The sequence below is a fragment of the Fukomys damarensis genome, unplaced genomic scaffold, assembly GCF_012274545.1.
Source record: "Fukomys damarensis isolate Sample0158 unplaced genomic scaffold, DMR_v1.0_HiC HiC_scaffold_16, whole genome shotgun sequence".
Taxonomy (NCBI): Eukaryota; Metazoa; Chordata; class Mammalia; order Rodentia; family Bathyergidae; genus Fukomys; species Fukomys damarensis.
The window spans coordinates 37,537,203-37,563,787 of record NW_022900928.1 but is presented as its reverse complement, the minus strand read 5'-3'; the positions used below and the strand labels follow the sequence as shown (position 1 = coordinate 37,563,787).

At 35.5% G+C, this 26,585-nt stretch overlaps 1 protein-coding gene across 1 annotated transcript in view; it reads left to right on the top strand.

Annotated features, from left to right (window-relative positions):
- Dlg2 (discs large MAGUK scaffold protein 2) overlaps positions 1 to 26,585 on the top strand; it is a 1,815,033-nt gene that overhangs the window by 430,283 nt on the left and 1,358,165 nt on the right. The window contains exon 5 of the mRNA XM_033763940.1: positions 3,767 to 3,841. Coding sequence (XP_033619831.1) covers positions 3,767 to 3,841 — 75 coding nt within the window. The remainder of the gene's footprint in view (positions 1 to 3,766; positions 3,842 to 26,585) is intronic.

Below are 26,585 nucleotides of genomic sequence, written 5' to 3'. Positions count from 1 at the left end.
ATAAAGTTGCTCCTGGATTACTCTGCCTTTGACCTCAATTACTGTGTGCTATTTTCCCTAATCCTTCCTCATCCTGTACTCCTGCCCAAGGAATAAGTAAAGTGTTTGATACATAAAAGGTGGTTAAATGAACATATATAGCAATATCATGTAAGCCTTTTCAGACCAAAAGAGAAAATCCTATGATTATGGGGATCATTTTATTGTGAACATTAAAACACTAGTATATTTAATCTTTTACTATGTGTTCAGAAAGACATGCTATTTTGAATGGAACATTTAGGTCAATGTTTTATTTGGATCAATCAGTTCTGCTACACACTTTTTCTGAGTATGAAATGGCTAAATGATGATGTAACCTCTTTAAAAAAATATATATCCATCTATCCTTAATGCACAAAAACTTTCCCATTCTTTCTGGGGATAAATTGAGAACAAAGACTTTAGAGTTTTCTTTGTCAGGTATCTGTCACTGTTCAAATTCTTTGTATTACACATTTATATAATCAGTCTGATGTATAATGGTGAGCACATTTAACTATTTTCTTTGGGATATTATAGAATGATATTTGTGAAGATATTAAAGTCAGAAAAAGACAACCAAGGAAGTGAGATACTTGGAGACATCAATGTATTTTTAAAAGACTAAAACCTACATATATTTTTTGTCTTAACAACACACTTTTCAGGGTCAGTATTGTAGATCTCTGAATCCCAATCAAGTCACATATCAATAACATGCAGGTATATGCATCATAGGTAAATGAATGAGAGATAAGAGGAAGGGAAAACTATCTTTATGGAAATCTTCTATCTCACATCTTTTCTTGGAGAGCTGGGGAATCCTAATGTTCTTTTCTCTTTTTTGGCTGAAGAATTAATTTAAAGGTATAGTAGTATTCATATTAGTTCGGCCTGGCATTCTAAGGACAGGGAGTCTGCCAAGTAAAAAGAACCTCCAAATTTTGTCATGCTATAGCACACATTCTAAATGTTTACAAAGATACAGAAGAAAGAAAATGAAAATTTCTATAAAAAGAGAATTTAAACACCTTTATTTATCCATCTATTATGGCAGATCTTAACTTGTTTATAAGTACAGTGAAGTGTTGGACAATGTTCTGGTTTTTAATACTACACTTAAGTGGAAGACTCAGATAATCTGATCTAGCCTTTTGCTTTCACTCAAATGTGTGGAGGAATAACTATTACTTATTGGCATTTCTAAGGCTCTAACAGATGACATATTAGTAGATCAGAATAATAGTCTCTCAAGTGCACAGTCAACCCCTTTGATAAAAGGAACATATTAAATCATGGGAGGAATATGAAGTTTGGGAAATATCTGCATAAATTCAACATTTTTTCTCTCCACATTGAATTATGTATCTAATGTAGCATTTTCATTTGAAAGATGAAAAAAGTGAGACTTTTCCCAACTTCCACAGATATATTAATGAAAATACTACATTGAAATCCAAAGCTATACCTATATTCTAGTGGTAGTATTTTTTTCTAGCCACAATGGATTAAAAAATAATTTATGTTTGTGTAGCATTTGTCTTCAGTAGGTATTTGGCTCTATGTAATCCTATTGCTAACTTACTGAAACATTAATAGGAAGACCTTAGTGTCAAACATCAGATAATAAGAGAAAAAGAGACTCAAGATTTCCACCTTTCTTTAAGCCATCCTATGCATCTATAGAAGTTTAAACGTGTTCTATTTAGACATTCATCATATGCAATGAGTACTTATATTCTTCCATTTGTGCACAGCTCACTTATTTGTTGAATTTTCTTCTTTACCACGTGCTTCATAAAGATGTACAATATTAGTGTAAAACAAGGTTACTACTACTATTCACTAAAACAATAACAATTATAAATTGCTCTGAAGGTAATATTATCACCATTAACAGTCTGGTATTCTCATAATTGGAAATGATAATAGCTAGCACTGGGGCCAAGGATTTAGCTTAGTGGCACTGTGCCTGCCTTGCAAGCACAAGGTCCTGAGTTTGATATCCACAAAAAATTAGCACTAAAATAAAGCTTTCAAATTTCAAAAAGTATAATTCCATATGTAGATAAATTGTATTTATTTATCTAGCTCAAGCTGTCAAAATAGGAAAAAAGCTCTGTTCTTTGTGTGTTCTCTTTAGTACCTATCCTTACAAGTTGTGAAAAGGATTTTAAATGAATATATAACTATCATCATTGATAACATTCCTGTGAGTCAGGCAATATAGTAACCTTTGTTTTGGAACTACTAAGAGCATCTCACAACAGCAAGCACATGGCCAAGCTTAGCTTGAAATGTGATCATCTAACTGTACCTTTCTGTCCACTGTACCTTTCTATGTACACTGCTGCGACTGGATGTCGTGTTTTGATTTAACCAAGAAAACAGCATAGATACTGATGATCTAAGTTTATTTTTTGCAATGACTTCATCCAAAGTCACTCATATAGCACTTCCAAGCTTTGTGATTTCTTAGAAATGGACCACCTAAATAAAGTTGTTCTAAAAAGCTTGGAAACCACACACACACACACACACACACACACACGCACACGCACACACACAATCTTAGCATGGTAGTAAGATAATTGGTAAGGTAAAATCAGATTGGATAATGCCATGTTTTAAATACCATTAAATATCTAGAAATTCAAATATAATGGAAGCAGTTACTTGTAAAATGAAGAGCATGCATGGGCAGTGGAGTCAGCCAGATTTTTGCTATAGTCACAGGTATGCAGCTTTCTAGCAGGGTGATTTTTAGTAAAGTTGGTTAAAATGTCTAAGTCTTTTTTATCTTATGAAATGGGCATAATAATCTACTATCAACATTTGTTGTAGGGACTAGAAATAAAATAATGGGCCCAGAATAATTCCTGGCATATTAGTAGCTCAATAAATTACAGTTGTAGATTTTTTATGGTCATTATTATCTTTGCAATTATGTCTATATCAACATTGAGTATAGAATGAAAGTAATAAAAGGTGTTTTATTAGAAACCTTCCACTCCTATGCAGGGCTAATCATTATTATGAGGATGAAACAGTATTTTAAGTTAAAGAGAAGCACTTCCATTCCTTTCTAAAAAGCTAATTAGAAGTGAATTTACAGGAATTACAATAAGAATATTTTAACTAGAGAAAAATTACTTATGTAGAAAGATAAGCCTGGAAAATGGCTTACAATGTTAAACCTCTGGCTCCTTGAGCAAACTGTTTTATTTCTCTGCCTCTCAATTTCTGATGTAACAATAAAGGCTTTCTTTTTCAACTCAAAATTCTAGAGTTCTCTGAAATGCTCTTGAGAAACTCACCAACAGCAAATTCCAGTCTGGAAGAGAAATACATCTTTGTACACCCTCACTCAAGTGATATCAGAAGGGTACAGAATATATCAGTGTTGTCTGGGAACATGGAAGGGAGCAGAACAGTTGAGCTTATGGGTTAGGAGAATTCTTGGATGGTTCTCACTGGGGTCTGGAAGGTCAGCTGTTAAGAAAGCCTAATGCCAAAAATCTAGTCCTTAGAGTAATACAAAAAAGCAAAAGATAATTTCTTATGCTTGGATGGGAGTAGAAATCGCATGACTAGTTTTCTGCAGCACTGCACCAAAACAATCATTCTTAAAAGCTTCTGCAATATTTGTAAATATGGTAATAACCATATTGATGATAACAATGGCAGCTTGTATATATTGTTACACATAAGATATGGAACATAACATCATTTTTCTTATTTGCAGCAAAACCAAGGCAAATGCCCAGCCCAGAATTGTTCAGTGGACGCCCCTGCGTGGATGCCTGTCCATCACTGTTCTGTAAGTTTGATTGTTTCAACATTGGCCAAATTGAAAGAGAAATACTTTTATGTTTCAGAAAATCCTTAGAGAAATGACCTAGAATATTCATAGAGCAACTTTTTCTTTTAACAGAGCAAACTTTTGAAAGGAGAAACTGTGTATTTTCAAGAAATTACCACGATTAGGAATTCTGTGTATTTTTTGAGAGTCAGAATGACTAGCAAACGTTGTCTAAATGAGTTATTGATAAATTAGATTTACATTAAAATGAATATATATTTGCACATATATTTTTCTCAATTGCTGCATATTCAGCAATATTTGATTTTAGATGCCTTAGAGAGGAATGCTTCCTCTTCTAAATCATTGTTTTGTTGATTGCATAACAGTGATGAGTAAGTGGACTTGTATTTTCAAGTCTTCCTGTAATTATACTCCCTGTGTTTGTGTAGAATTTTCTATCAGAGAATTTTTTAAGTGCCTTGGCAAAAAACAGGTACTATGTCATTATCCATATCTTATAGATTTGTGTCTTGTGGACATAAATATGAAAGGGGTAAGAATAGCACATCAATTGCAGATCTGGCAATAGATACCAGATACCCCTATGTCTCCTTTCAGGTACTTGTTCTGCTACATTATGCTCTAAAGTAAATGAAGGAAGCAGCTGATTTGTATGATACACTCTTATACTTGCATTGCCTGATAGAAATGACAGTGGTTCCTCAGGGAACTGTATGTGCTATAACTGACAATTTGCACGTCATGGAATGATGTGTATGAGATTGGGACAAGAAATAAGATAATTTTTTTGCATTCTCCTCATTTGACCCTCCTTGCAGGCATTGTAAAGGTGATGTATGGTTCTTCTTCAATATCTGCATCTGTCAGTGCACACGTTGCTGAAAGCTTCAGCAGGGCTACCATAGCAGGCCTTAGGACTGCGCTAAAGGCAGTGGGCCTGAGAGAAGTTGCTTTCCATTCAGGTCATGTAAGGAATGAAGCATCTTTTCTTGGCTTTAGTTTATCTGTGAAAGAAGAAGGTGAAGGAGATGATGATACTAAATTTTGGAGAGATTCCTGCAGTGCAGAGGCAGCCCAGACTTGCAAAAGACTAGGAGAATAAAAATGTCAAACTTCTGTAAGCAGATGGCCAGAGAGGAGTGCATGCTTAGGGATTCTGCTGATGATAGAGAAAGAATAAGTTTAATGATTTTATACTTCATCAGTTAATCCTTTCATTATATTCTCAGTGATTCTATCTGATAATTGCTGACTTGCGTATCTGCTTCTACAGAAACTACAGATTCTTATGGTACTTACACCTTGGTTAACCCCTGGTACATGGTTGGTGCTCTGCAAGTGAAGGCCCAATTTTAATTCTTCAGTGTATTGCTTTCCTGTGAATATGCTTTGTCCCTTTCTAGAACTGATTGTGAAATTTAGTCCCCATTGTCATGTATTAAGAGAGCAGAAACTTAAATATGATATTTTATGGTGGGAACTTTTGGAGGTGCTTAGGATTAGACAAGGTCATCAGCATGGGACCCCTATGACTGAATCCTGGTGGTTTTTATAAGAGGCGAAGAGATCTGCTGCTCCCTGTGTGCTCCCTACTGTCCTCATGTGATGCCCCATGTTGTCTGGGAAAGCCAGAAAGAAGACCACCACCAGATGTGGCTGATCTTAGACCAGACTCATGAGCAAAATTCTTTGTGACTTACCCAGTCTTTGGCATTGTATCTTTAGCAGAGGAAAAAAGACTATGATAGTATATTTCAGTAAATTGTTTTTACAATTCTGATTTCTTTGTAAGGAGAAATAGTAATGCTTTCTGACCATTATAGGTTGTTAATTTTTATTTCTCTCTTTCATGGGTATTTTTACACCTTTCTTCTCACTGCAAACCACAGGATATGTGTTTTGAGAAATTTTGTCTTTAAACTAGTCAGAATACAGTAATTCATTCAGCTATGTCTGATACTATGCCATTGCTGGTGATGCAAACACGAATAAGACACCACTCCTATTTTTATCAAACATGCCCATCTATAACTTCAATATGAATTTCTAATTAGTAACATTCTTCACTACACTGATGATTTCAACCCAAACTAAAAGAAACTTGATGACTTACTTACCTTGTATAGTATTATTGCAAGAAGCAACCAGACTTTTGGCCTATTAGGAAATATTAATAGCAGTAATCGGGATCTAGGAATTCCAGATTAGGTCCTTCTATTGTGAGACCTTAAGAACTAGAGCAATAACTAGTTTAAGACTATTCCTGAGGACCACAAGTCAAAAATGCCTAGTTTAAAATCTGATTCTCAGTTCTGTGGTCAGGTGAGAGCAACAGCAAGATATTTCCTATTACCTCTGCCACAGAACTGGGAGCTGCTGGCTTCATAAATTTCCTTTGTCATTTATGTAAATGTTGTAATGATTATATGCTTTTAGTAGGACGGACATGATCTGGAGGAGTAGTGCAATGTGTAATGATCTGCTTCTCTGCAGGTGACCCTGATCCACAGAGGTGGACTCCCAGGGGCCATGTTTAGATGAGTGGGCCTGGCCTTGGCTGTAAATGAATGATCCAGGTGTGAACATTTATTCTAAGCAGTGGCAGGTGGATTCTTGCTCCTGAGAATCTGACATTTATCTTAGAGAGATATTGTCATGGTTTAGATCTGAAATATTCCCCCAAAGCCTCATATATTCAAAAGTAGGGATATTGGAAGATGACTGCATAATGAGGATGTTATATTTATCAGTGGATTAATCTGTTGATGAGTTCATGGATGAATGTGTTATTAGGAGACAAGACTTTGTTAGAAGAGGCAGGTAACTGGGGCAAAAACGTGGAGGGTTATATTCTTGTTTCCCTGCTCCTTTCTTCTTCCTGGATGGTGTGAGGTAAATAACTTTCCCTTCAATGTGTCTTTCACCACAATCTTTCTGTCTTGGAGCCCATCAGTCAAGGACTGAATCCTCTGAATGATAAGCCAAATTAAGCATCTGTTTCTTTAAGTTGTGGGTATTGGGTAGTGTATCCCAGTGAAGGGAAAGTGACTATACATATAATAAATTGGTAGTCATCCCTATTAAATCATATGAATGGTATTTCTATGGGTAACTTTCTGTGAATCTCAGTTGCTAAGATCCCTGGAGCTGCTCTCCAGAGGGTTTTTACCCTACTCTGACTATATGAAAATGTCCTAATAGCTTGCTGATAAACATTAAATTAATTTCTTCTCAAAATGTTTCGATTTTTAAAATTTTATTTGGGATTTATTTTTTATTTACTTACGAGCAAAAAGGAAAAAACTCATTAAGTAATACACTCAGTCAGCATCATTTTTGGAGCCTACGTGCCTTATTCTGAAAGCTTAAGTAATGAGTAGTAGTCTCAGACAGAAAGAAGCAATATAAGCACTGGGATTTTGATAATTTATGAGTCTATTCATGTGAAATATCTGACTGTATATAACACTGATGCACTTTTAAAATGACCAATGACTAATTTGATAATAACTTAATTATAGGATGAGAAACATTGGCAGCTAACATATAGTTAGCATACATGTATTTATATAACAAAGAACTGCATATGATATGTAAAGTCACCTAGTATTCATTTTTATTTTGTCATCTCTCAGTAAATGGTGAAATTCATACCTTCACATTTTTAAGACAATGTCTCAAATTCTACAAGCAGTGAATAAAGTTATCAATAAATATGTTCTTACATGCATAATTAGTGGATCATCGCTATTATTTGGGTGCCTTTTTCAAGTTCACTTGGTTCTCTCCTAACATTACTTTTTCTACTGCATTATTCTTCTTCCTTTGTGTTTTGTCTGGAATGATTGTATCCTTGTAATTAGACTTTATTACTTTCTGCAAACAAACAAACAAACCAACCCCCCAAAAAAAAGTTTTAGTCTTCTTGTGATCATTTACCCCAAGTTCATTTTTTAAAAATTAATTTTATTGGTGCATTTTAGGTATATCGTATAATGAAATTCATCACTGGAAATTTGTACCTTTACATAATCAATCTTGGTTCTTATTTTTTTCCCTATTTCCCTGACCTCTCTTCAACCCCTCCAACACATCCCTATTTACAAAGACTTTGTTTCCATTTTTTCATTTTCTTGTATTAATTCTGTCCTCTTCCTTCCTTTCCCCTACCCTCCCACTTCTTCTTCCCCTTTGCCCTTTTCTTCCTATATTGTGTTCAGAGCATTTTTCACTGGTTTTCCTAAGAAGACTTATTTTTCAAAGTTGCTTTGAAAATGCCTGATAAAGGCTTCTACTGCTGTTTGTTCACTTTCTTCCAAGTTATTCCCATCTTTGTCTTTTCATGCTTATGTAGTAGTGGGTCAGAGAGGTTTTTCTTTTCTTTATTTTGTTAAAGGATTTTTACTTTTAGTCAGAATTGTAATGTGAGATTAAGATTTAAGTTAAAAACAAAAATTTCCCCAAGTAATTATGCATAATCATAGCTACAATTATACATCTTGATTGACTATAAATGAACTATCTTTCCTAGCGAGAATAGTGAGAGTGTGTCTTTCATTATATGACCACATTATGCACTGGAACAATACAATTCCTTATCGCTATACTTTAAATTTAATTTGGTTGTATTCCTTATTGGCTTGTATGACCATGAATATGAGCACAGTATTTATCTGAAACACTACTACTTTTAAATAATTGAGAAAATACCCATGGGTTCTAAGACCCAGGTGAAGAACTACGGATCTCTAAATTTTTAGTGAGCTAGGCTAAGAATTAGTTCCTAGAACTTGAAAAATAAAGAAGATTGGTTTTGACCAGCTGTAGGAGACTTGAATGACTGCTGCATTTCAGGGCATGTCCCTGGACCACTCAATACAGCTACAGCCTATGTATGGATTTGATCATTTTGAGGAGGACTCTTAACCCACTCCCTAGTTAATGGCTGTAATGTGTAATTTTTATTGATTAGACATATATTGTACAAATACTTATGCATTTATTAGAATACTTGTTTTGTATCTCTTATGCTTATATGTCCCTTAGTGGAAATTAAAGGATAATGCCAAGAGAAAATTTTATAAGCTAATTTGTAAATAAATTCCTGACAATTACAGAGCTTATCAAAGATCTATATATAAATTTACTCCTAAGTACATATATGAAACATTTTAAAGAACTGTGTAAATATTTGTATATGAGAACACTGCACTCTTAATACATCAATTCTTTCTTATTCATTCTTTCTAGAATCATTCACTGAGCATATATTGTGAGTTGTAACAGCCTTGGATTTCTCAGTCTATAGCAGGAAACAATACATGTAAATAATTATTATACTTGGGAACATATTCTATAATAATGGTCTATAAAAAAGTTATAAAATTTCAAATTGAAAATTACTTAGGGTTGGGTTTTGTAAGATAAAACTTCCAATATTTGTTCATAATTAAGAATATAAGCTTCAGTGTTGAATAAAAGTTCTGTTAAAATATTAACTCTACCACTTATTAACTATATGACTTTGGATAATTTACTTAACCTCTCTGAGATATGTAAACTACAGTACATTTTGAAATTTACATGAGATAATGCATAGCAACTGTCAACATAGTACCTGGCACAAAGTAAGTGCTTGGTAAGTACTGAGAAGACAGAAAGAGAAAGACAGGTCTTTCCAGAAGGAAGTGGGTGGGCAGGATGAATTGATAAGAACACAAAAAAGCAAAAACTTGTAATTAATTAGGGCAACTTATTTATATTTTATTTATTTTTCTTCAAAAAGACATTCATGTTAGAACAGGGAAATGTTCCAGGAGTTAATTAATATACAGCTCTCTAATCCTTGAAAGCAGAGTTCTGCAGCTCTTGAAATTTTTCCTTTCTGACAGGCAGCATCTGATTGTATAAGACTGTCAGTCTTAACAAGAGATGTTTGTGTTGTGAGTAAGTCATTTTGGGGGTCCAGTACTGCTTTTCATTTAAAAACATTTTAACATTTTCCTACTATGTCTCTGTAGCTTATGAAATTAATTTTTCTCTTTTATGAGAAATCAGTGAAAGCAGGTATTCCTGTAGAAACCAGAGAGATGTTCCTTTAAAGTGTTTTTTCAGCGTGTTCTCACACATCGCATGTCATGACTCACTGTCATGATCATTGACTCTGATTGAAATAGTTAATACAATGTCTATAAGCTATGTGTAGTAGTCCTAAAGGTTTTCTTCTTCCTCCTCTCCCACCATTCCTCCTCCTCCTTTTTTCCTTCCTCTTCAAGTTTTTTTCATTGTGAATTTTGTGACCTAATTTTGTATAGAGCCCATATACATACCCTGACCATGACACTCAGGAACTGCCAACACAGTCATGAAAATAGTATCTGCGTTCTGGGTTTTTCCAGAGTTCCTATGATTATAGGACCTACCCGGCCTACTGTGTCACTGGGAAATTACACACAAAGTGTCTTTAATGCCTTTTCTTTCCAAAGTCTGGATACAATTTTTATATTTTTAGGGCAAGGTTTTTATACTATCAGCAGGCTCTTTACAAATAAAAAGTCAGAACATTATCAGATGATCATAGTTTTAGGAAAATTGCACAAAATTGCAGAATACAGTCCCATAAATTGGTAGGCACTGGAATTAGAGTTTATCTGGCCATATGGGTGCTGGTCATGGAGTTAAAAAAAAAAAAAAAGAAAAATCCGGAGAAGAAATTATCTCAGAAAAAGTACAATGCACTTTTAGGAAATGTGAGCTTTGTACGATGGCTCTGGTCCAGATTTTGCTAAAGTAGGGTTCTCTAAATCAAAGAAGATGAGATTTATTCAATGGATAGTTTCTCGTTTCTCTTCTCTCCTGGCCTTTATAAGCACTTTAAACTTACACTACTTACTTTGCTAATTTTAAAAATTCTGCTGGGAACTGCAGTAATTATATAAAATAATTTTCATTACATGATCTTTGAAAAATGCCTAGAAAAGGAATCTACAGTATTTAGGGAGGGGACCAGTGGTTCATGGATGTGATAAAAGGGCATTTCTAAGGAAGTATGCAAAAGTCACACAGCAAATAGTAAACAAAACAAAACAAACAAAAACCAAGCACATAAGCATGTATTCAGCATGCCTTGGATAAAGAGATGGTAGCTGGGAGACCAAAGATTGTTAATGAGATTTAAGAAGCTAAATGAAGGAATGATAGCCATCAGGGAACCAAATGAAGGCTTACAGTAAAACTCAGGTCAACAAAGTTTATGTTCTGTGTTCCCACCTTCCTCTTGCTATATCTTTAAGTATTTCTGGAATTCTGCCTTTTTCCAGTTTGATTGATTTTTAGGCCTCAATATCTACCCATTTCTTACAATCTTCTCTTTTTTTTGTCATTCAGTCAAATATCTGACAGAACATAAGAGGAATATAAACTTTTATTTATTTTTTCTATAGGTATTTGGGAGGTTTTTTATTGCATATAGTTTTCTAGCAGTTTTATCTATTTTTTTCACATCTTTAATGATACATAATTTGCTACCTTGCAGTTTACCCATTTCAAGTGCAAAATTCAATGATCTACTCCGAGTTGTATGACTATCACTACATTTAATTTTAGAACATTTCCATGATCCTAAAAGAAACCTATACTCATTAACGGTCACTACCTAACCACCCTTCCCTTACCCTGTGGAAACTACTGATCTATTTTCTATTTCTATGAATGTGTATAGGAAATATCTAGATTACTGCACTGACATTGCATTATGTATATGTTGGCATGCCATGGGATTTTCAGGGTAGGTTAACACTCTTGCTTTTTAGTCATTAAAGAAGGAGTGTTATACTGTAGTAAGGTCATCAGTTTGGGAGTCAGGCTTTACTGATGAACTCTCTTTTCTCTTATTGCCCTTATGATCTTAAGTAAGGGTTTTGCTGTCAATATCTCTACCTCACTTTCCTCATTTGTGAAATTAAAATAACAGTAAATACCCATCTTACAAGATTATTTTCAGAATTAGAGATGTATATGCAATCTTCCTAACTCAGTTCCCAGCACACGCTTGCTGCATGTTAATTTTGTTACTATCATGTAATTATTTTTATTGGCTAAGGAAAACTCTGAAGGTGGATACAGCTGAAGAGCTATGTTACCTCTCAAAGGAACTTGAGCAAATAACTCTGATAGCTTAGTCTACTTTCAGATTACCTCAGATACTGTAAGATAGAATTTAAAGTATCGAGTGTTTAAAGTATCTAATTTTTAAAGAAAAACTGTAAAGTTTTAATATTTTTCTGATAGTGATTTATTTTACAATTTCTGTGTTTTTGAAAATCTTTTATGAACTCAGAAACATTGCTTTTTTATTTTTTGCTATTTGAGTTTCTGCAAAGTACTTTTGGAGATTTATTCCCTGCTTTGTGTAGAGAGCTTTTGGAAATATATGTGATTGGTTTGGGACAATTATGATTGCAGTAAACATATATGATTACTTCACTACAGTTATGACAAAACTCTTCTAGAAAGCAAAATAAATTGATACCCTTGTGTGTGCCCCCTCTTCTCTGTCACATTCTCTTTTCGGTGGTACTGTCAGATTAATGTGAAACACACACCGACACCCTGAAGTACTCTTGATTTGGGTATTGGTTGTCATTCGTAGACCAGCCACAGGTATGGGAATACACATGACAACTATTCCAAGTGAATAATCCCATTTGAAATCCTCATATCGCACACGTCTCTGTAAAGGACTTCTTCCAGCAATATTCTGGGGGTGAGTACATCACACAATTTAGTACTGAAATAGAAAGCCCTACCCCATATGAACAGGAGAGTATTTTTAGTAGTAATGATTACAGGCCTTTAAAATGTTTCTTCTGTTATTTTTTTGTGCTTACTTTGTAAACAAGGAAGTGTTAAAATAAGGAAATATTATTTAAATTTGGGAACTATACAAAACAAATATGGAGGCTTCTTATCAGACTTCCTGGTAACCTGCTTACTACTCTGACTTTTCGTGCTGCCCTTCTGACTGTGCTCATGCTCTGCTCAGACTTGCCTCATTAGATTTAGCCTCAGGTAGTGCAGACAGCAGAAGCTCTTCCATGAGGCTGTGTCTATAACAACAGCCCACTTCATACTACTGAGACAGAGCAGGAGTCAATGCTGAACTTAAAGCAGCCTCCAGCTACCCCAGGCCTCTGTGGAATTATACGAAATGTTCAGATCAACTTTGGCCTGAAACAATCTTTTATCAGAAATGAAACATTAAATGCTGCATGTCCTCAAGGAGGCCCTGTTTGGCTGCAGGCGGTGGGGTCTCTTCCTGCCTCATAAAAACACCCCCTCCTAGGCTGGATTAATGGACTGATGCTCCGGCTTCAGTAACAAGAGGTGCAACAAATATATCTAATCAAAATCCCAAACCCGAGGATAAATTGGAGTAGATGGAGTAAGTGCAGCTTTTATAATAACGACTCCATTGTCATAACGAGGACAAATATATGCATTCTTTAAAATATTCTACTCACTGACCCATATATTTTCAACCAACTCAGAAAAACTATCTAATTTCTAAAAAGTACCATGCAGGTCTAGATTAGCAAAATCCCTCTACCTCCTGGGAGATAAATAAATATACTAATTGACCTTGATAGCTGTTTTAGATTGCATTTTGCTGAAGTAAAATTTTTGCATAATTTAATATCCATGACTTAATTAAATGCATCCTATAAACACTCCTTCTCTGAAGACTGTGGTAAAACAATCAGTTTGTTTCTGCAAAGGATTTGGTCATATACCATTGTTCTTTAGTTTGTGTCAGCATTTTCATTAAAAAGTTGCACTCTATTTATAGCTTGGAAGCAAAAATGCATTCAAAGCTATAACTTAATGTTCAGACACCATTTTCTAAAGTACACACAGAATTGAAGTTTCACAATTCTCTGAAAGCTTGAGGTCTGCAGGAAGACCTATAAGAACCCTTATTTATTCTGTTCCTTGTGCACTGGGATGGTGTACAGAATTGTAGTAGGAGACTGAATTGGAAACTCAGGGTTCCTGGGTGTTATGTTTGATTGTACCACTTGAACCACACTGGAACAATTCCAAACTTTGGGTTAAAATTCTGTCTCCATTGTTTACATTATTTGGGAAATTTCTTAACTTCTTTCAGTAATTTGTGTGGATTTGATGAAATGATGTATGTAAAAATCTAGTGCACTTTTCATTCCCTTCCCATGTGATTTATGGTAGTATTTGAAGCTACCTGTTTTTGCTTTTTTTTTGTTAGAGTACTTATTCTGAGAGTCCATTTTTAGGTGACTAGTTTTCCTTAAATTTATATTGCCCAGACATAAAATATAGTCAAACAATTGATAAAACTAATTCCGTTTTCCCTATAAATGCACAAAATGTCATACAAAATATATAAGCACTGCTCATGTAATTTTAGAGTAGACAGAAAATCACCCATTTCTTCCACCACAATCCCAAGCCTGGAGATATCCACTGCCTTCTATAGACATCAGCAAAACTACCCCAATAATACGAGGAGGCATCTGGCAGGCCTGTGGTTGAGAAGAGCCTTTGGCAAAAAGAAAAAAAAATGTAGCCTCTTGCAGGATACAGGAAAATGTTCTCTTTACAATTGTCTGCCTGAAGAAAAAACAATGGGAAAGAGGGACAGTCTTCAATTCCTTGTTCTCAGTGTTGTTCTCTTGCCTGTAACCTATCATCATAACATATATGACTTAAATAGCTGAGTCTTCCATGTCATGTCATTTCTGCCCATCCAATTCCATTTATATATCTGTCATTGCTCCTTCTTTAATTAGTTCAAAAAATATTTACAGTACCTACCATGTCCCAGGCATGGTTATAGGTCCTAGGTTTTAGGTTCTCAAGCATTGTGAGTAAACAGAAATGCCTCCCTTCAAGGTAGAAGCACCAATAAATTGAATAATTGCATAGGTTAAAATAAAGGTGTAAGTATGATGATGAAGATACATAAGATATTGTCAGGAACACATTTGAGGAAACATTGATGTGGAGAGAGAGAGAGAGATCAGAGATGTATCCTTAAGGGAATGTTAATTAAGCTTAAGTTTAAAAAGTAGGATGAACTTGGAGAAGAAGATAAAGTTCCATTTCGGTAGAAGGAATAACTTTTACAGAGACTCTGTTGCAGAGAGAAAATTCCAGTTTTTGAGGAACTTCAAAACTATTATGGTTGGCTGGGCATGGTGGCGCACGCCTGTAATCCCAACACTTGGGAGGCTGAGGCAGGAGGATTGCTGTGAGTTTGAGACCAGCCTGGGCCACATAGTGAGTTCCAGGTCAGTCTCAACTAAGTAGTGAGACCCTGTCTCAAAAACAAAAACAAAAACAAACAAACACAAAAAACCTGTTATGGCTGGAATGCAGATATAGACTAGGGAGGAAAATGATGGAAGACAGGATAGAAAGTGGGGCGGAGATGAAGCCAGACAATGTTTAGGACTTCGCAGGACTATTATTAGTCAGTTAGAGAAAGTAGAGAGGATCAAGAAATGTCATATTTGGGTTTTGAAACTATCACTACTATGTGAAGCACAAGTGGGAAAATAGAAGAAGGATATTACTTTTATTTCCCTTTTCCCTTCCTATGTTCTGTACATGTACCAGATCCCCATCATGAATGTAGTCATTGTGTACTGTAACTATGTAGTAATTGATTTTAAAAACCTTAAAAAAGATTTTAAAAAATCAAACTAGTTGCAAAGCTTTTGCAGAATTCTAAGCAAAAGATGATTCCATGAATTAAGGTGATGGTGGAAATGGAGAGACATGAACAAACCTGTGGTGTTTGGGAACAAACAGTCCACAACGTGAGAATGAGTGTATTTATGGGTGGAAAGAGGAAAGGTAGTGTTAAGAATGGCTCCTGGGTCCCTTGAGTAGAAATGTTATTTATTGAAATCTGGCACAAAGAAAAAGGTTTGTTTTCAGTTGTAGTTCTGGGAGGATCATAAAATCTATTCTGAGCAAGTTAAGATTATGAGTCTTCAGGAGAGAAATGGAGTGGTCAAGTTGACCTGGGAAAAGGGATGATAGCTGCTAAGAAATGCTATGTCAAGGAAGATTTTATTTTGTTTTCTGAGTGAAAAGTGAGTATGTTTAAAACCGATGAGGCTGATAGCCAACTGACTTAAGGACTAAGGGTGCAAAATAGATGATTCAACAGGAAAGTCATGGCTCAGCAGTTCCAATAAAGTGGTAGAGATTAAAGACCAAATAAGAAATGTTTATTATATGTTTTAGAAAATAAGAGCTTACTCTTGTTGAAAAATGCTGATAGGCGGTATTGTTAAGAACAAGAAAAATGAGTAAGAGAAAAATAGAATCAATAATAAGTATTTCCAAAGAAGATAGAAATGGATATGATCCAAAGACTGTGTCATACTTGGTCTCCAATATGTAAGTGCAGATATATGAAGATTTCAGTACATTTGAATATTTATGATGGAATATTGAGAGAGCTGCTGTTTAGACTGTGAAATAGGAAGTGGGTGAGGTCAGCTACTGAGTATGAGAGGAGAACTGGAGTGAAGTGAAAGGAGGGGATCGGATATTGGAAATATAAATGTAGGAAACGGAACAGGAGATAACTAGAGAAACAGGTGAGACTGTTTAGAATTTCTTTAAAGTGCAAGTGAAATTTCATCCATTGTAGAAAGTGCTCTCCAATCAAACTTGCTCCACATTGTGGTAATTTTTTAGAATTCCCTTGGCTCTTATGCAGAAGGGGACTCTTTCTCACCATGTCCACTGGATTGTCACATATGCATGAGCCTCTGACTTCTCCATGTTTGACTCTAATTTCTGCAACAGAAGAGGGCAACCCGAGAACACAGGACATGGATCTGTAGTATCTAATAGAATACCCTACTAATAAGATGTAATATTAAAGATTTATTGAAATTATAAAAATGAAATTAGGCAAAATTAAGAAATTGTCAAAGTTTATCGTGCATACAGAAAGAATAATTTGTGAATTGGGACCTGTGATTGGTAAGAATCTCTGCCTATAACTGCACAGTTTATAGTGGAGGAAGAATTTTGACCTTTTGTGGTTATTTATACTATCATTCCTTTTAAGGATAAAAGTCATTTAAGCTGATTTATCTGTAGCTTATTGATTAAATGTTATTGAATCATGCTGACAAGGAGGTAAAGTTTATGTTTTGTGTTTATGATTAGAGAGCATTTGGAGGGAAGCAGGATGATTGGTTTTGAGTAGATTTTTTGGGTAGTTGAAACTGTGGTCTTAATTTTTATTTTTCTTTAACAAACTTAAAAGAGTTTATTAAGTATGTGTCAAATATGGGACATTCCATGTTGTGTACTTGGGGTAAAGACATCCTCATATTATATATTGTTTTACATAATAAAACAGATATAGTCATCTCTACTTCATTCTATTAAAAGGGTGACTTCATTTTTATCCTTGAATATTGTTATATTTGTATCTATTTGAATCCTTTTTTCACTTCTTTTCCCTCCTCTGAGCCCTAGCAAACTACTTCAGTGTGGATCACATGGGATGATGTTTGGATGTTTATATAATTTTCTTTCCCATGTCTGAGTTCCTATGAAAAGTGTCTCAATCTTACCTAACTTTCATTTCTCAGATTTCAGCCTACTGCCCAGCATGTGGAAGAGGCTCAGTGTAAATTTCTAAAATTAAAGTGCATGGGATTCAAAAGGCTAAGACAAATCAGCATTGGGTTTTTTTTTTTATAATTACTTTCACTTTTTGTAAGGTTTGTTCATTGTTCAAATCTTTTTTGTCTCACCATTTACCTAGTTCTTTAAACCAGAAACTGGATATTTCTTTTACTGTTTTCCTTTCTCTTATTCTTCAAATATAATCCACTGTCATTCTTGTCAGATCTAAAATTAATTTGTCTGCACTTTTACTGGTGATACTGGAATCCAAGCCATTGTCACCGCTTATCTAGATTATAAACAAAAACATTTTAACTAGGTCCTTTCATTTGCATGTGCTTTTCCCATCAACAGGACACAATTCACACACGAGTGCATTAGCCCAAGTAGTCTGAAAACTAAAAATGTGATCATCAGACCCTTTTCTTTTACTTAAAACCTAGTTTAGAAACTTTCATTGCACTCTGGATGCCTTTCAAACTCCTAGGCCTAGTATTTTCAAGTGCCTGCTTGATCTGGCCTTGCCTGTTTCCTTCAGTTCAGGACACGATAACTGTTTCTTTACTATTGTCCCTAGACACGTGGTTTTACTTGAGTTTTGAAGGTGCCAAGGGTGGACGTTGTCCACTCTTGCTTCATATTCTATTACATGCACATGCTAAATGACTTGTTCATTTTTGTCTTTGTGTTTCAACTTAAATACTATATTTTCAAAGATGTCTTCTCTATTCCCAGGTTCCTGCAGGGGAATTTACCTGTTACTCCTAATTACTTATTTTTGTCATTTATAATTTCTTATCTCAATTTGTAATTGTATTTGATATTTATTTGCTACTTTTTTTCTCATTGAGTTTATTGGTACATTTTAGGTATACAGTACAGTTACATTTATCTTTGGGATCTTGTACCTTTATGTGACAGGTTTTGGTTCTCATTTTTTCCCCATACCCCTGCCCTCCCTTCACTGCCTCCTCCCTACTCACAAAAACTTTATTTCCTTTTTTTCATTTTCTTATATGTTTTCTTTTGCCTTATTTCCTTTCCCCTACCCTCCCCATTTTCCCTACACCTTTAGCCCTTTTCTTCCTATTTCACTTTGTCAATTATCTCATTAGGATGTTATGTACTATTATAGTTTTTCACACCAGAGAAACTGTTCGGTATTTACACATGTGTGACTTATTTATTTCACTTAAGAGTATAACCTCAATATGCATCCATTTTCCCATGAATGACTGTAATTTCTCATTCTTTATGGCTGAGTAGTATTCCATTTCATAGAAAAACCACATATTCTTTATCCACTCTACAACTGATGAACAAATGGGCAGTTTCCAAGTTTTAGCTATTAAAAACTGTGCCGCTATAAACATGGGTGGACATATATCACTGTGATATGATTCTTTTAATTCTTTTGGAAAGATACCCAGCAGAGGGATGGCTGGGTCAAATGGAACCTCTAGTCCCAGTTCTTTGAGGTATCTCCATATTGATTTCCATAGTGGTTGCACCAGTCTGCACTCCCACCAACAATGGAGAAGAGTTCCTTTCTCCCCACATCCTTGCCAACATTTGCTATTGGTTAATTTTTTTTATAGCAGCCATTCTTTGTGGGGTGAGCTGGAATCTCAGTGTTGTTTTTTCTGAATCTCTGGAATGACCAGGGATGTGGAACAGTTTTTCTTATATTTACTTGATGCTTTTACTTCTTTGTCTGAGAAATGTCTGTTCATTCAGATGCCCATTTTTGAATTGGGTCTTTATATTTGGGGGTCTGATTGTTTTGAGTTCTTTATATATTCTAGATAATAGTCCTTTGTCTGAGGAGCAGCTGGTAAATTTTTTTCCCACATTGTAAGTTGTCTTTTAGTTGTGTTGATGGTTTCTTTTACAGTGCAGAAACTTTTTAATAAGGTGAGATCCCAGTTGTTGATTCTTTGTGCTAGTTCATGTGCGACAGAGGATTTGTTCATAAAGTCTTTTCCTATGCCAATGTCTTCAAGAGTTGTGCCTAACTTATTTTCCAGCAAATTTAATGTTTCTTTTTTAATATTTAGATTTTTAATCCACTTAGTGTTTAGGTTAGTGCATAGTGAAACATAAGGGTCTAGTTTTAATCTTTGGCAGGTTGAAATCCAGTTTTTCCAATGGCATTTATTAAAGAGGCTATCTTTCCTCCAGTGAGGATGGTTAGCTCCTTTGTCAAAGATGAGGTAGCTGAGTACATCTAGAGTTTTTTTCTGTATCCTTCAATCTATACCACTGATCATCAGATCTGTTTCTTTGTCAGTACAATGTGTTTTTTATCACAGCGGTTTGTAGTATAGTTTCAAACTGGCAATTGTTATACCTGCTACCATGTCTGTGTTGCCTAGAATGGCTTTTGCTAGCCCAGGTTTCCTCTGGTTCCAAATGAATTTTGGGATTATTTTCTCTATTTCTGTGAAATATACTGTTGGAATTTTAATCATCATTGCATTGAATCTGTATAGCAGTTTTGGCAGTATGGCCATTTGAACTATGTTGATTCTTTCTACCCAGAAGCAGGGGATATCTTTCCATTTTCTTCTATCCTCTTCGATATCTTTTTTCAGAGTGCTGTTTTTTCAGTGTAGAGGTATTTTGCTTCTCTCATTAAATTGATTCCTAGATATTTCATTGTTTTGGATGCTATTATGAAAGGAATTGTTTCCCTAATTTCTCTCTCAGTGAGTCTGTTATTTGCATGCAAAAAGGCTATTGATTTTTGAGTGTTGACCTTGTATCCAGCTAATCTGCTGAAAGTGTCAATTAAGTCTAGAAGTCTTTTGGTGGAGGTTTTTTGGCTTCAATGTTGAGTATCATATCATCAGCAAATAATGACAGTTTAATTTCTTCCTTTCCTATCTTTATAGCTTTAATTTCTTTCTCTTGTCTAATTGCTATGTCTAATGTTTCCAGAACTATATCAAAGAGGAGTGGTGATAGTGGGCATCCTTGTCTTATTCCTGATTTTAACATGAAGGTTTTCTGTTTTGGCCATTTAACATGATGTTGGCTGTTGGTTTTTCATAGATAGCCTTTATTAAGTTGGGATATAGACCATCTGTTCCAATTTTTTGCAGGGTTTTTATCATGAATGGGTGTTGAATTTTGTCAAATGCTTTTTCTGCATCTATCGAGAGGATCATGTGGTTTTTGTCCTTGACTCTGTTAATATAGTGTATTACATTCATTGGCTTACTTACATTGAACCATCCTTGCATCCTGAAGTAAATCTGACTTGGTCAGGATGTATGATCTTCTTGATGATCCTCTATATTCTGTTTGCCAGTATATTATTAAGGATTTTTGCACCTATATTTATTAAGGGGATTGGCCTGTAGTTCTCTTTTTTCGCTGCATCTTTTCCTGGTTTGGGAATCAAAGTAATATTTGCTTCTAGGAATGAACTTGGAAGTATTGCTTCCCTTTCAATTTCACTGAAACGTTTAAAGAGTAGTGGTAGTAATGTCGAAATGTCTTGTAAAATTCAGCAGTGAATCCATCAGGACCTAGGCTTTTCTTCGTTGGTAAATTTTAATTACATTTTTAATTTCACTGATTGTAATTGGGGTGTTTAGAATTTTTTTATCTTCTTTGTTCAACTTTGGTGATTCATAAGTATCTAGAAATCTGTCAATTTCTTCTGTGTTTTCCATTTTATTAGAGTACCTGTTCTCAAAGTAGGTATTGATCTTCTGGATTTCTGCTAGATCTGTTTTGACTTCACCTTTTATGTTCCTAATTGCATGGATCTGATCTTTTTTCTTTCCCTTTTTTGATAAGGTTAGCTAAGGGTTTATCGGTTTTATTTATTCTTTCAAAAAAACAACTCTTTGATTCATTGATTTTTTTTTGTATCGTTTTCTTAGTTTTCATTGCAATGATTTCTGTTCTAAACTTTATAATATCCTCTCTTGAACAAGCTTTGGGTTTTTCTTGCTCTTTTTCTAGGAGTCTAAGATTCATCATTACATTATTTGAGCTTGCTCTGTTTTCCTAGTGTGAGCATTCACTGCTATGAACTTTCCATGTAGAACTGCTTTCATTGTGTCCCATAGATTCCTGTATGTTTTATCGGCATTATCATTTATTTGTAAAAACTGTCTAATTTCTTCTTTAATTTCCTCTGTGATCCACTGATTGTTCAGGAGAGTGTTGTTCAATTTCCATGTGTTTGTGAAGTTCCTATGATTTCTTATGCTATTGATCTCCAGCTTGATTGCAGTATGATATTACAATTTATAGGGGATGACTTTGATTCCTTTGCATTTATTCAAACCTGTTCTATGAGCTAGTATGTGGTATATCTTGGAGAATGATCCATGTGCAGCTGAAAAGAATGTATATTCTGATTTTTGTGGGGTGGAACACTCTATAGACATCTAAGAAGTCCATGCGTTCAAGAGCTTGGTTCAGTTCTAGTATTTTGTTGTTGATTTTTTGCCTAGATGATCTGTTTATTTGTGAAAGTGGGGTATTTAGATCCCCCACTACAATTGTATTAGTGCTTATGTGGTTTTTCATGTTTCTTAATATTTCTTTTATATAGTTCGAGGCATTAATATTTGGAACATATATGTTTATGATTGTCATCTCTTCCTCTTGAATTGTTCCCTTCACAAGGACGTAGTGGCCTTCTTTGTCTCTCTTAATGAGTTTTGGTTTGAAATTTGCTTTGTCTGCAAATAAGATTGCTACCCCTGCTTTTTTCTGGGCTCCTGATGCATGAGAATTGTTTTCCATCCTTTCATTTTCAGTTTATGGACTTCTTTTTGCACTAGGTGTGTTTCTTGTATACAACATATTGTTGGATTTTGCTTCTTTTTCCATTATGCCAGTCTGTTTCTCTTGATTGGTGAATTGAGGCCGTTGACATTGATGGTTATAACTGATATGTACTGACTTATTATTGTCATGTTATCATCCTTTTGTTGACTCTTTACTTTTTTCCCCCTCTCCTTTTAGTTTCTTCCTTTGCCTATTTGATTTAGTCTTTTGGGTCTCATGGTGATGTGACCTTCATTGTCTTTTTCTAGGATATTGTTTAGAATTCCTTGTAGTGCTGGTTTCATGTTCATGAAGTTTGTCAGGTGTTTTTTGTCATGGAAGCATCTTATTTTCCCATACATTTTTGAAGAGAGTTTTGCAGGATACATCAGTCTAGGTTGGAGGTTGTTTTCTTTTAGGACTTGAAATATCTCACTCCAAGCTCTCCTTGACCTGAGGTTTTGTGTGGAAAAGTCTGTGATTCTGATGGTATTTCCTTTGCATGTGACTTGTTTGTTTTCTCTTACTGCTTATAGTATTTTGTTCTTCTGTTGGGTTTCTGGGATCTTGATTATTATATGTCTACTTGTAGATTTTTTTTTTTTTTTGATTGTGGCTAGTTGGAGTCCTGTATGCCTCAGTTATTTGAATGTTAAATTCTTCCCCTCTGTTTGGGAAGTTTTCTGTCATTAATTCTGTAAACAGCTCTTTAAAATCATTTCTATTTTCTCCTGCTACTTCATGGATTTCTATTAGCAGTTTTATGTTATTCTTCTTTACATCATCTACAATTCATTGCATCAATTTCTCATGATCCCTTACTGTTTTTAAGAGACCTCTCTTTTCATGGTCACTGACTACAATCCTATCTTCTATATCTGAGATTCTATCTTTGAATTCTTTTATTCTTTTGCATACACTTTCAGTAGAGCTTTTAATCTGCTGGATATCTGTTTTATGGATTCCATTTCTTTCCTCTGTTGGGCATTCATTGTTTCCATTTCTTTTTTATGCTGGGCCTTTATAGCTTCTATCATGGTCCTGAGCTTGTCTATTTTCCTCTCAGTTTCTGTTCTAGAGTCTCAAATCATGACTTTCATTTTCCTCACCATCTCTATGGTTATCTGGGAAATTATTTCTGTTTTGAATTTTTCTAGAGCCAGATTGATCTGTTTTGTTACTTCCTGTGCTATGGGCTCAGGGTGTCCTGCTGGTTACTATCAGACTTTTCATCTTCATTTGCCCTACTATTTGCTAATGGTGAACTGAAAGTTTGTCTTTGTGTCTTGCTTAAGTGTTTTCTCATTTTTGTTTTTGTTGTTGGGTTGTCCTTGGTTTAATTTCTGGGTTATTCCTTAAATCTTCCTGATATAGTTGCACTTTAGCTTTTGAGTCTCTAATGACTCATAGACATTCTTATTTTCATAATATTGGAGAAAGCAACTCATTAAATCAATGACAATCCTTTATCCTAATTTATACAATCAGCAGCACAATAGGATCAAGCACAACTTGCAAATTGACCACTTGTGAAAGTCATTCATCTATCACCTTTAAACCATGTGAATTAAATTAAAATCAAGAAGCAGCCCAAAATATGTTTGCACTGAATACACTTTTCAATATAGCATATTTACCATTTAGGATGGGGTCTTAGACAGAGTTAGGATGAGAGGAGTAGCTAAGTGAAAGAATTGGAAAAGGTTTCAAGTGAAGCCAGAGGACATAGAATAACCATACAATCTTTATGAAACTATTAAATTCAAAAGGGATAGACAGAGTGCAAGAATAAGGACAAGAATATATCCCTTTCACAGTAATAGGGACTCACTTTCCCTTGAAACTATTGACCCATGAGTTAGGCAAAATGACAAAAGAAAAGAACATAAAGAAAAATGAAAAAAATGATAAAAGAAGAAGACTGAGTTAGGGCAGGAGCAGGAACAGAAAGGGAGATCAGGCATAATATGGTGGAGCAAGAGACTGAGTTGGAGAAAAAGGACAGAAAAAAGAATTTTCAGAGTGGAATGAAGAAAAGAAAGAAAAAAATGAATTTGAAGGGCCTCTTTCAGACTATATCTCTGGTGTCATAATATACCATGTGCACAGCCATGTGCAGAACAAGTCCCCTGATCTCAGTCAGCCAATGGCAGATTCATGTGACTCATACTGACCTCAGGCCGCAAGGCCTAAATTGAGTTCACGATCTGCAGGGTTGAACTCCACAAAGTTCTACTACAGGTTTCCCCTGCCCTTTCTTTAAAGATGTTCAAAGTTGGGAACTCAAAAAAATACCCTTTATGACCACCTATGCCTCTGCAGAGTGGTTCCAAGGACTGGCCCAATTAGGAGGCCTGGCTGTGGGAGGTTTCAGGGGCGCCCTCGTGGCTACCTTCCTTGCTGGAGCTGGTGGCAGAGCAGGCAGGTGAGGGCGAGGCTACCTGGTCCCACCAAATGGGCCCAAGCAGGCTGGTGGGAGAGCAGATCTCAGAGCAGCCTTCCATATCTCGTCTTCCTCGCTGGGGCTGGTGGTGCACAGTCAGGGGAGGGCACAGCTACCCAGTCCCATGGAATGGGCCCAAGCAGGCCAGCAGGAGAGCCGATATCAGAGCCGACATTCTCATTTTCATAATAGCAGAAAGGACAACTCATTAAATTAGTCACAACCCTTTAGCCCGCTTTATACAATGAGAAACACAATAGGATTAAGCACAACTTACAAATTGACCATTTGTGGTATTCATTAATCTATCACCTTTAAACTATGTTAATTAAGTCAAAATCAAGGAGCAGCCCAAAATATGTTTACAGTGATTAAATTCTTCAATACATCATCTTTACCCTTTAGCATGGGGGCTGAGACAGAATTAGGATGAGAGGAGTAGATAGGTAAAAGAATTGGAGAATGTTTCTAGTGAAGCCAGAGGAAACAGGATAACCACACAAATTTTGAGAAACTGTTGAAGACAAGAGGGAAAGACAGAGTGCAAGAATAAGGACAAGAATGTAACAATTTAACAGTAATAGGGTCTCACTTTCCTTTGAAACTATTGACCCTTGAGTGCAGGAAAATGAGAGAAAAGAAAAGAAAGAAGAAAAAGTGATAAAAGAAGAAATCCGAGTTAGGGCAGGAAGAAGAACAGAAAGGGAGATGAAGAATAATATGGGGGAGCAAGAGACTGAGTTGGAAAAAGAAGACAGAAGAAAGAAAGAGTTTGTAGAGAGAAATGAGGAAAAGGAAGAAGAAAATGAATTTGAAGGGCCTCTTTCAGACTGTATCTCTACTGTCATATTAGAAAATGTTCACAGCCCTGTGCAGCACTAAGTACTTTAGTCTCAGCTAGCCAATGGCTGACCCCTGAGATTCAGGCTGAATTTGGGATGCAAGGCCCAAACTGAGATCCCTGACCTCCTATAGGGTTGAACTATGCAAGGTTCTACTACAGGTTCCCTCTGCCCTTTCTCTGTTGATATTCAAAGTTCTGATGGAAGGCAGTGCTCTCTCCAACTTACCAACTATGGAGATCTGATGTGCCTTTCTTGCAGCTGTTCACTTCTGTTCTATCTTCTGGAGCTCAGAAATGTGACCTTTATGACCACCTGTGCCTCTGTAGAGTAGATCTGAGAACTGGCACAATCAGGAAGCCTGAGAGCACATGGGGTGTGTGTGTGTGTGGGGGTGGGGGTGATATTGCAGAGGCTCCTGTGCGGCACACCAGTCCTCACCAGTTGGCTTGAGGCAGGCCGGAGAGAGAAGGGATCTCTGCACAACTCTCCCAGACCTCCACCTTCCACTGGATGCAGGCTGGGGCCTATTTACTACTTTTTACTATATACCGTAAAGTATATATGGATCAGAAATTTTTTTATTCATTATATTATACCTAGCAAAATACTGGAGGTATAGAGTTTAGTGTGTTTTTAATGATGGAATATCAACAAATGAATAAAAATCAGTGAGTGAATAAGTGAATGAATGGAGAAAGAAGAATGAGAAAGCTTAATTCCATAAGGTTATTGAGGAGATAGCATATGAAACACAAATCTCCTTGAAAAGCAAATACAATTATTAAGCACTATACAAAACTTGCTGTATTTTGCATTGTTTCATATTTCAGTTTACCTTCCTTAGTGCTGTAAAAAAGATTTAAGGAATTTGGCAATTTAGATTTGCTTTCTAGCCTTATTTAGAAGTAGCCCATTGAGATATCATAGTTAATTAATTGAAGCAAATTGCTTAACAGAGTCG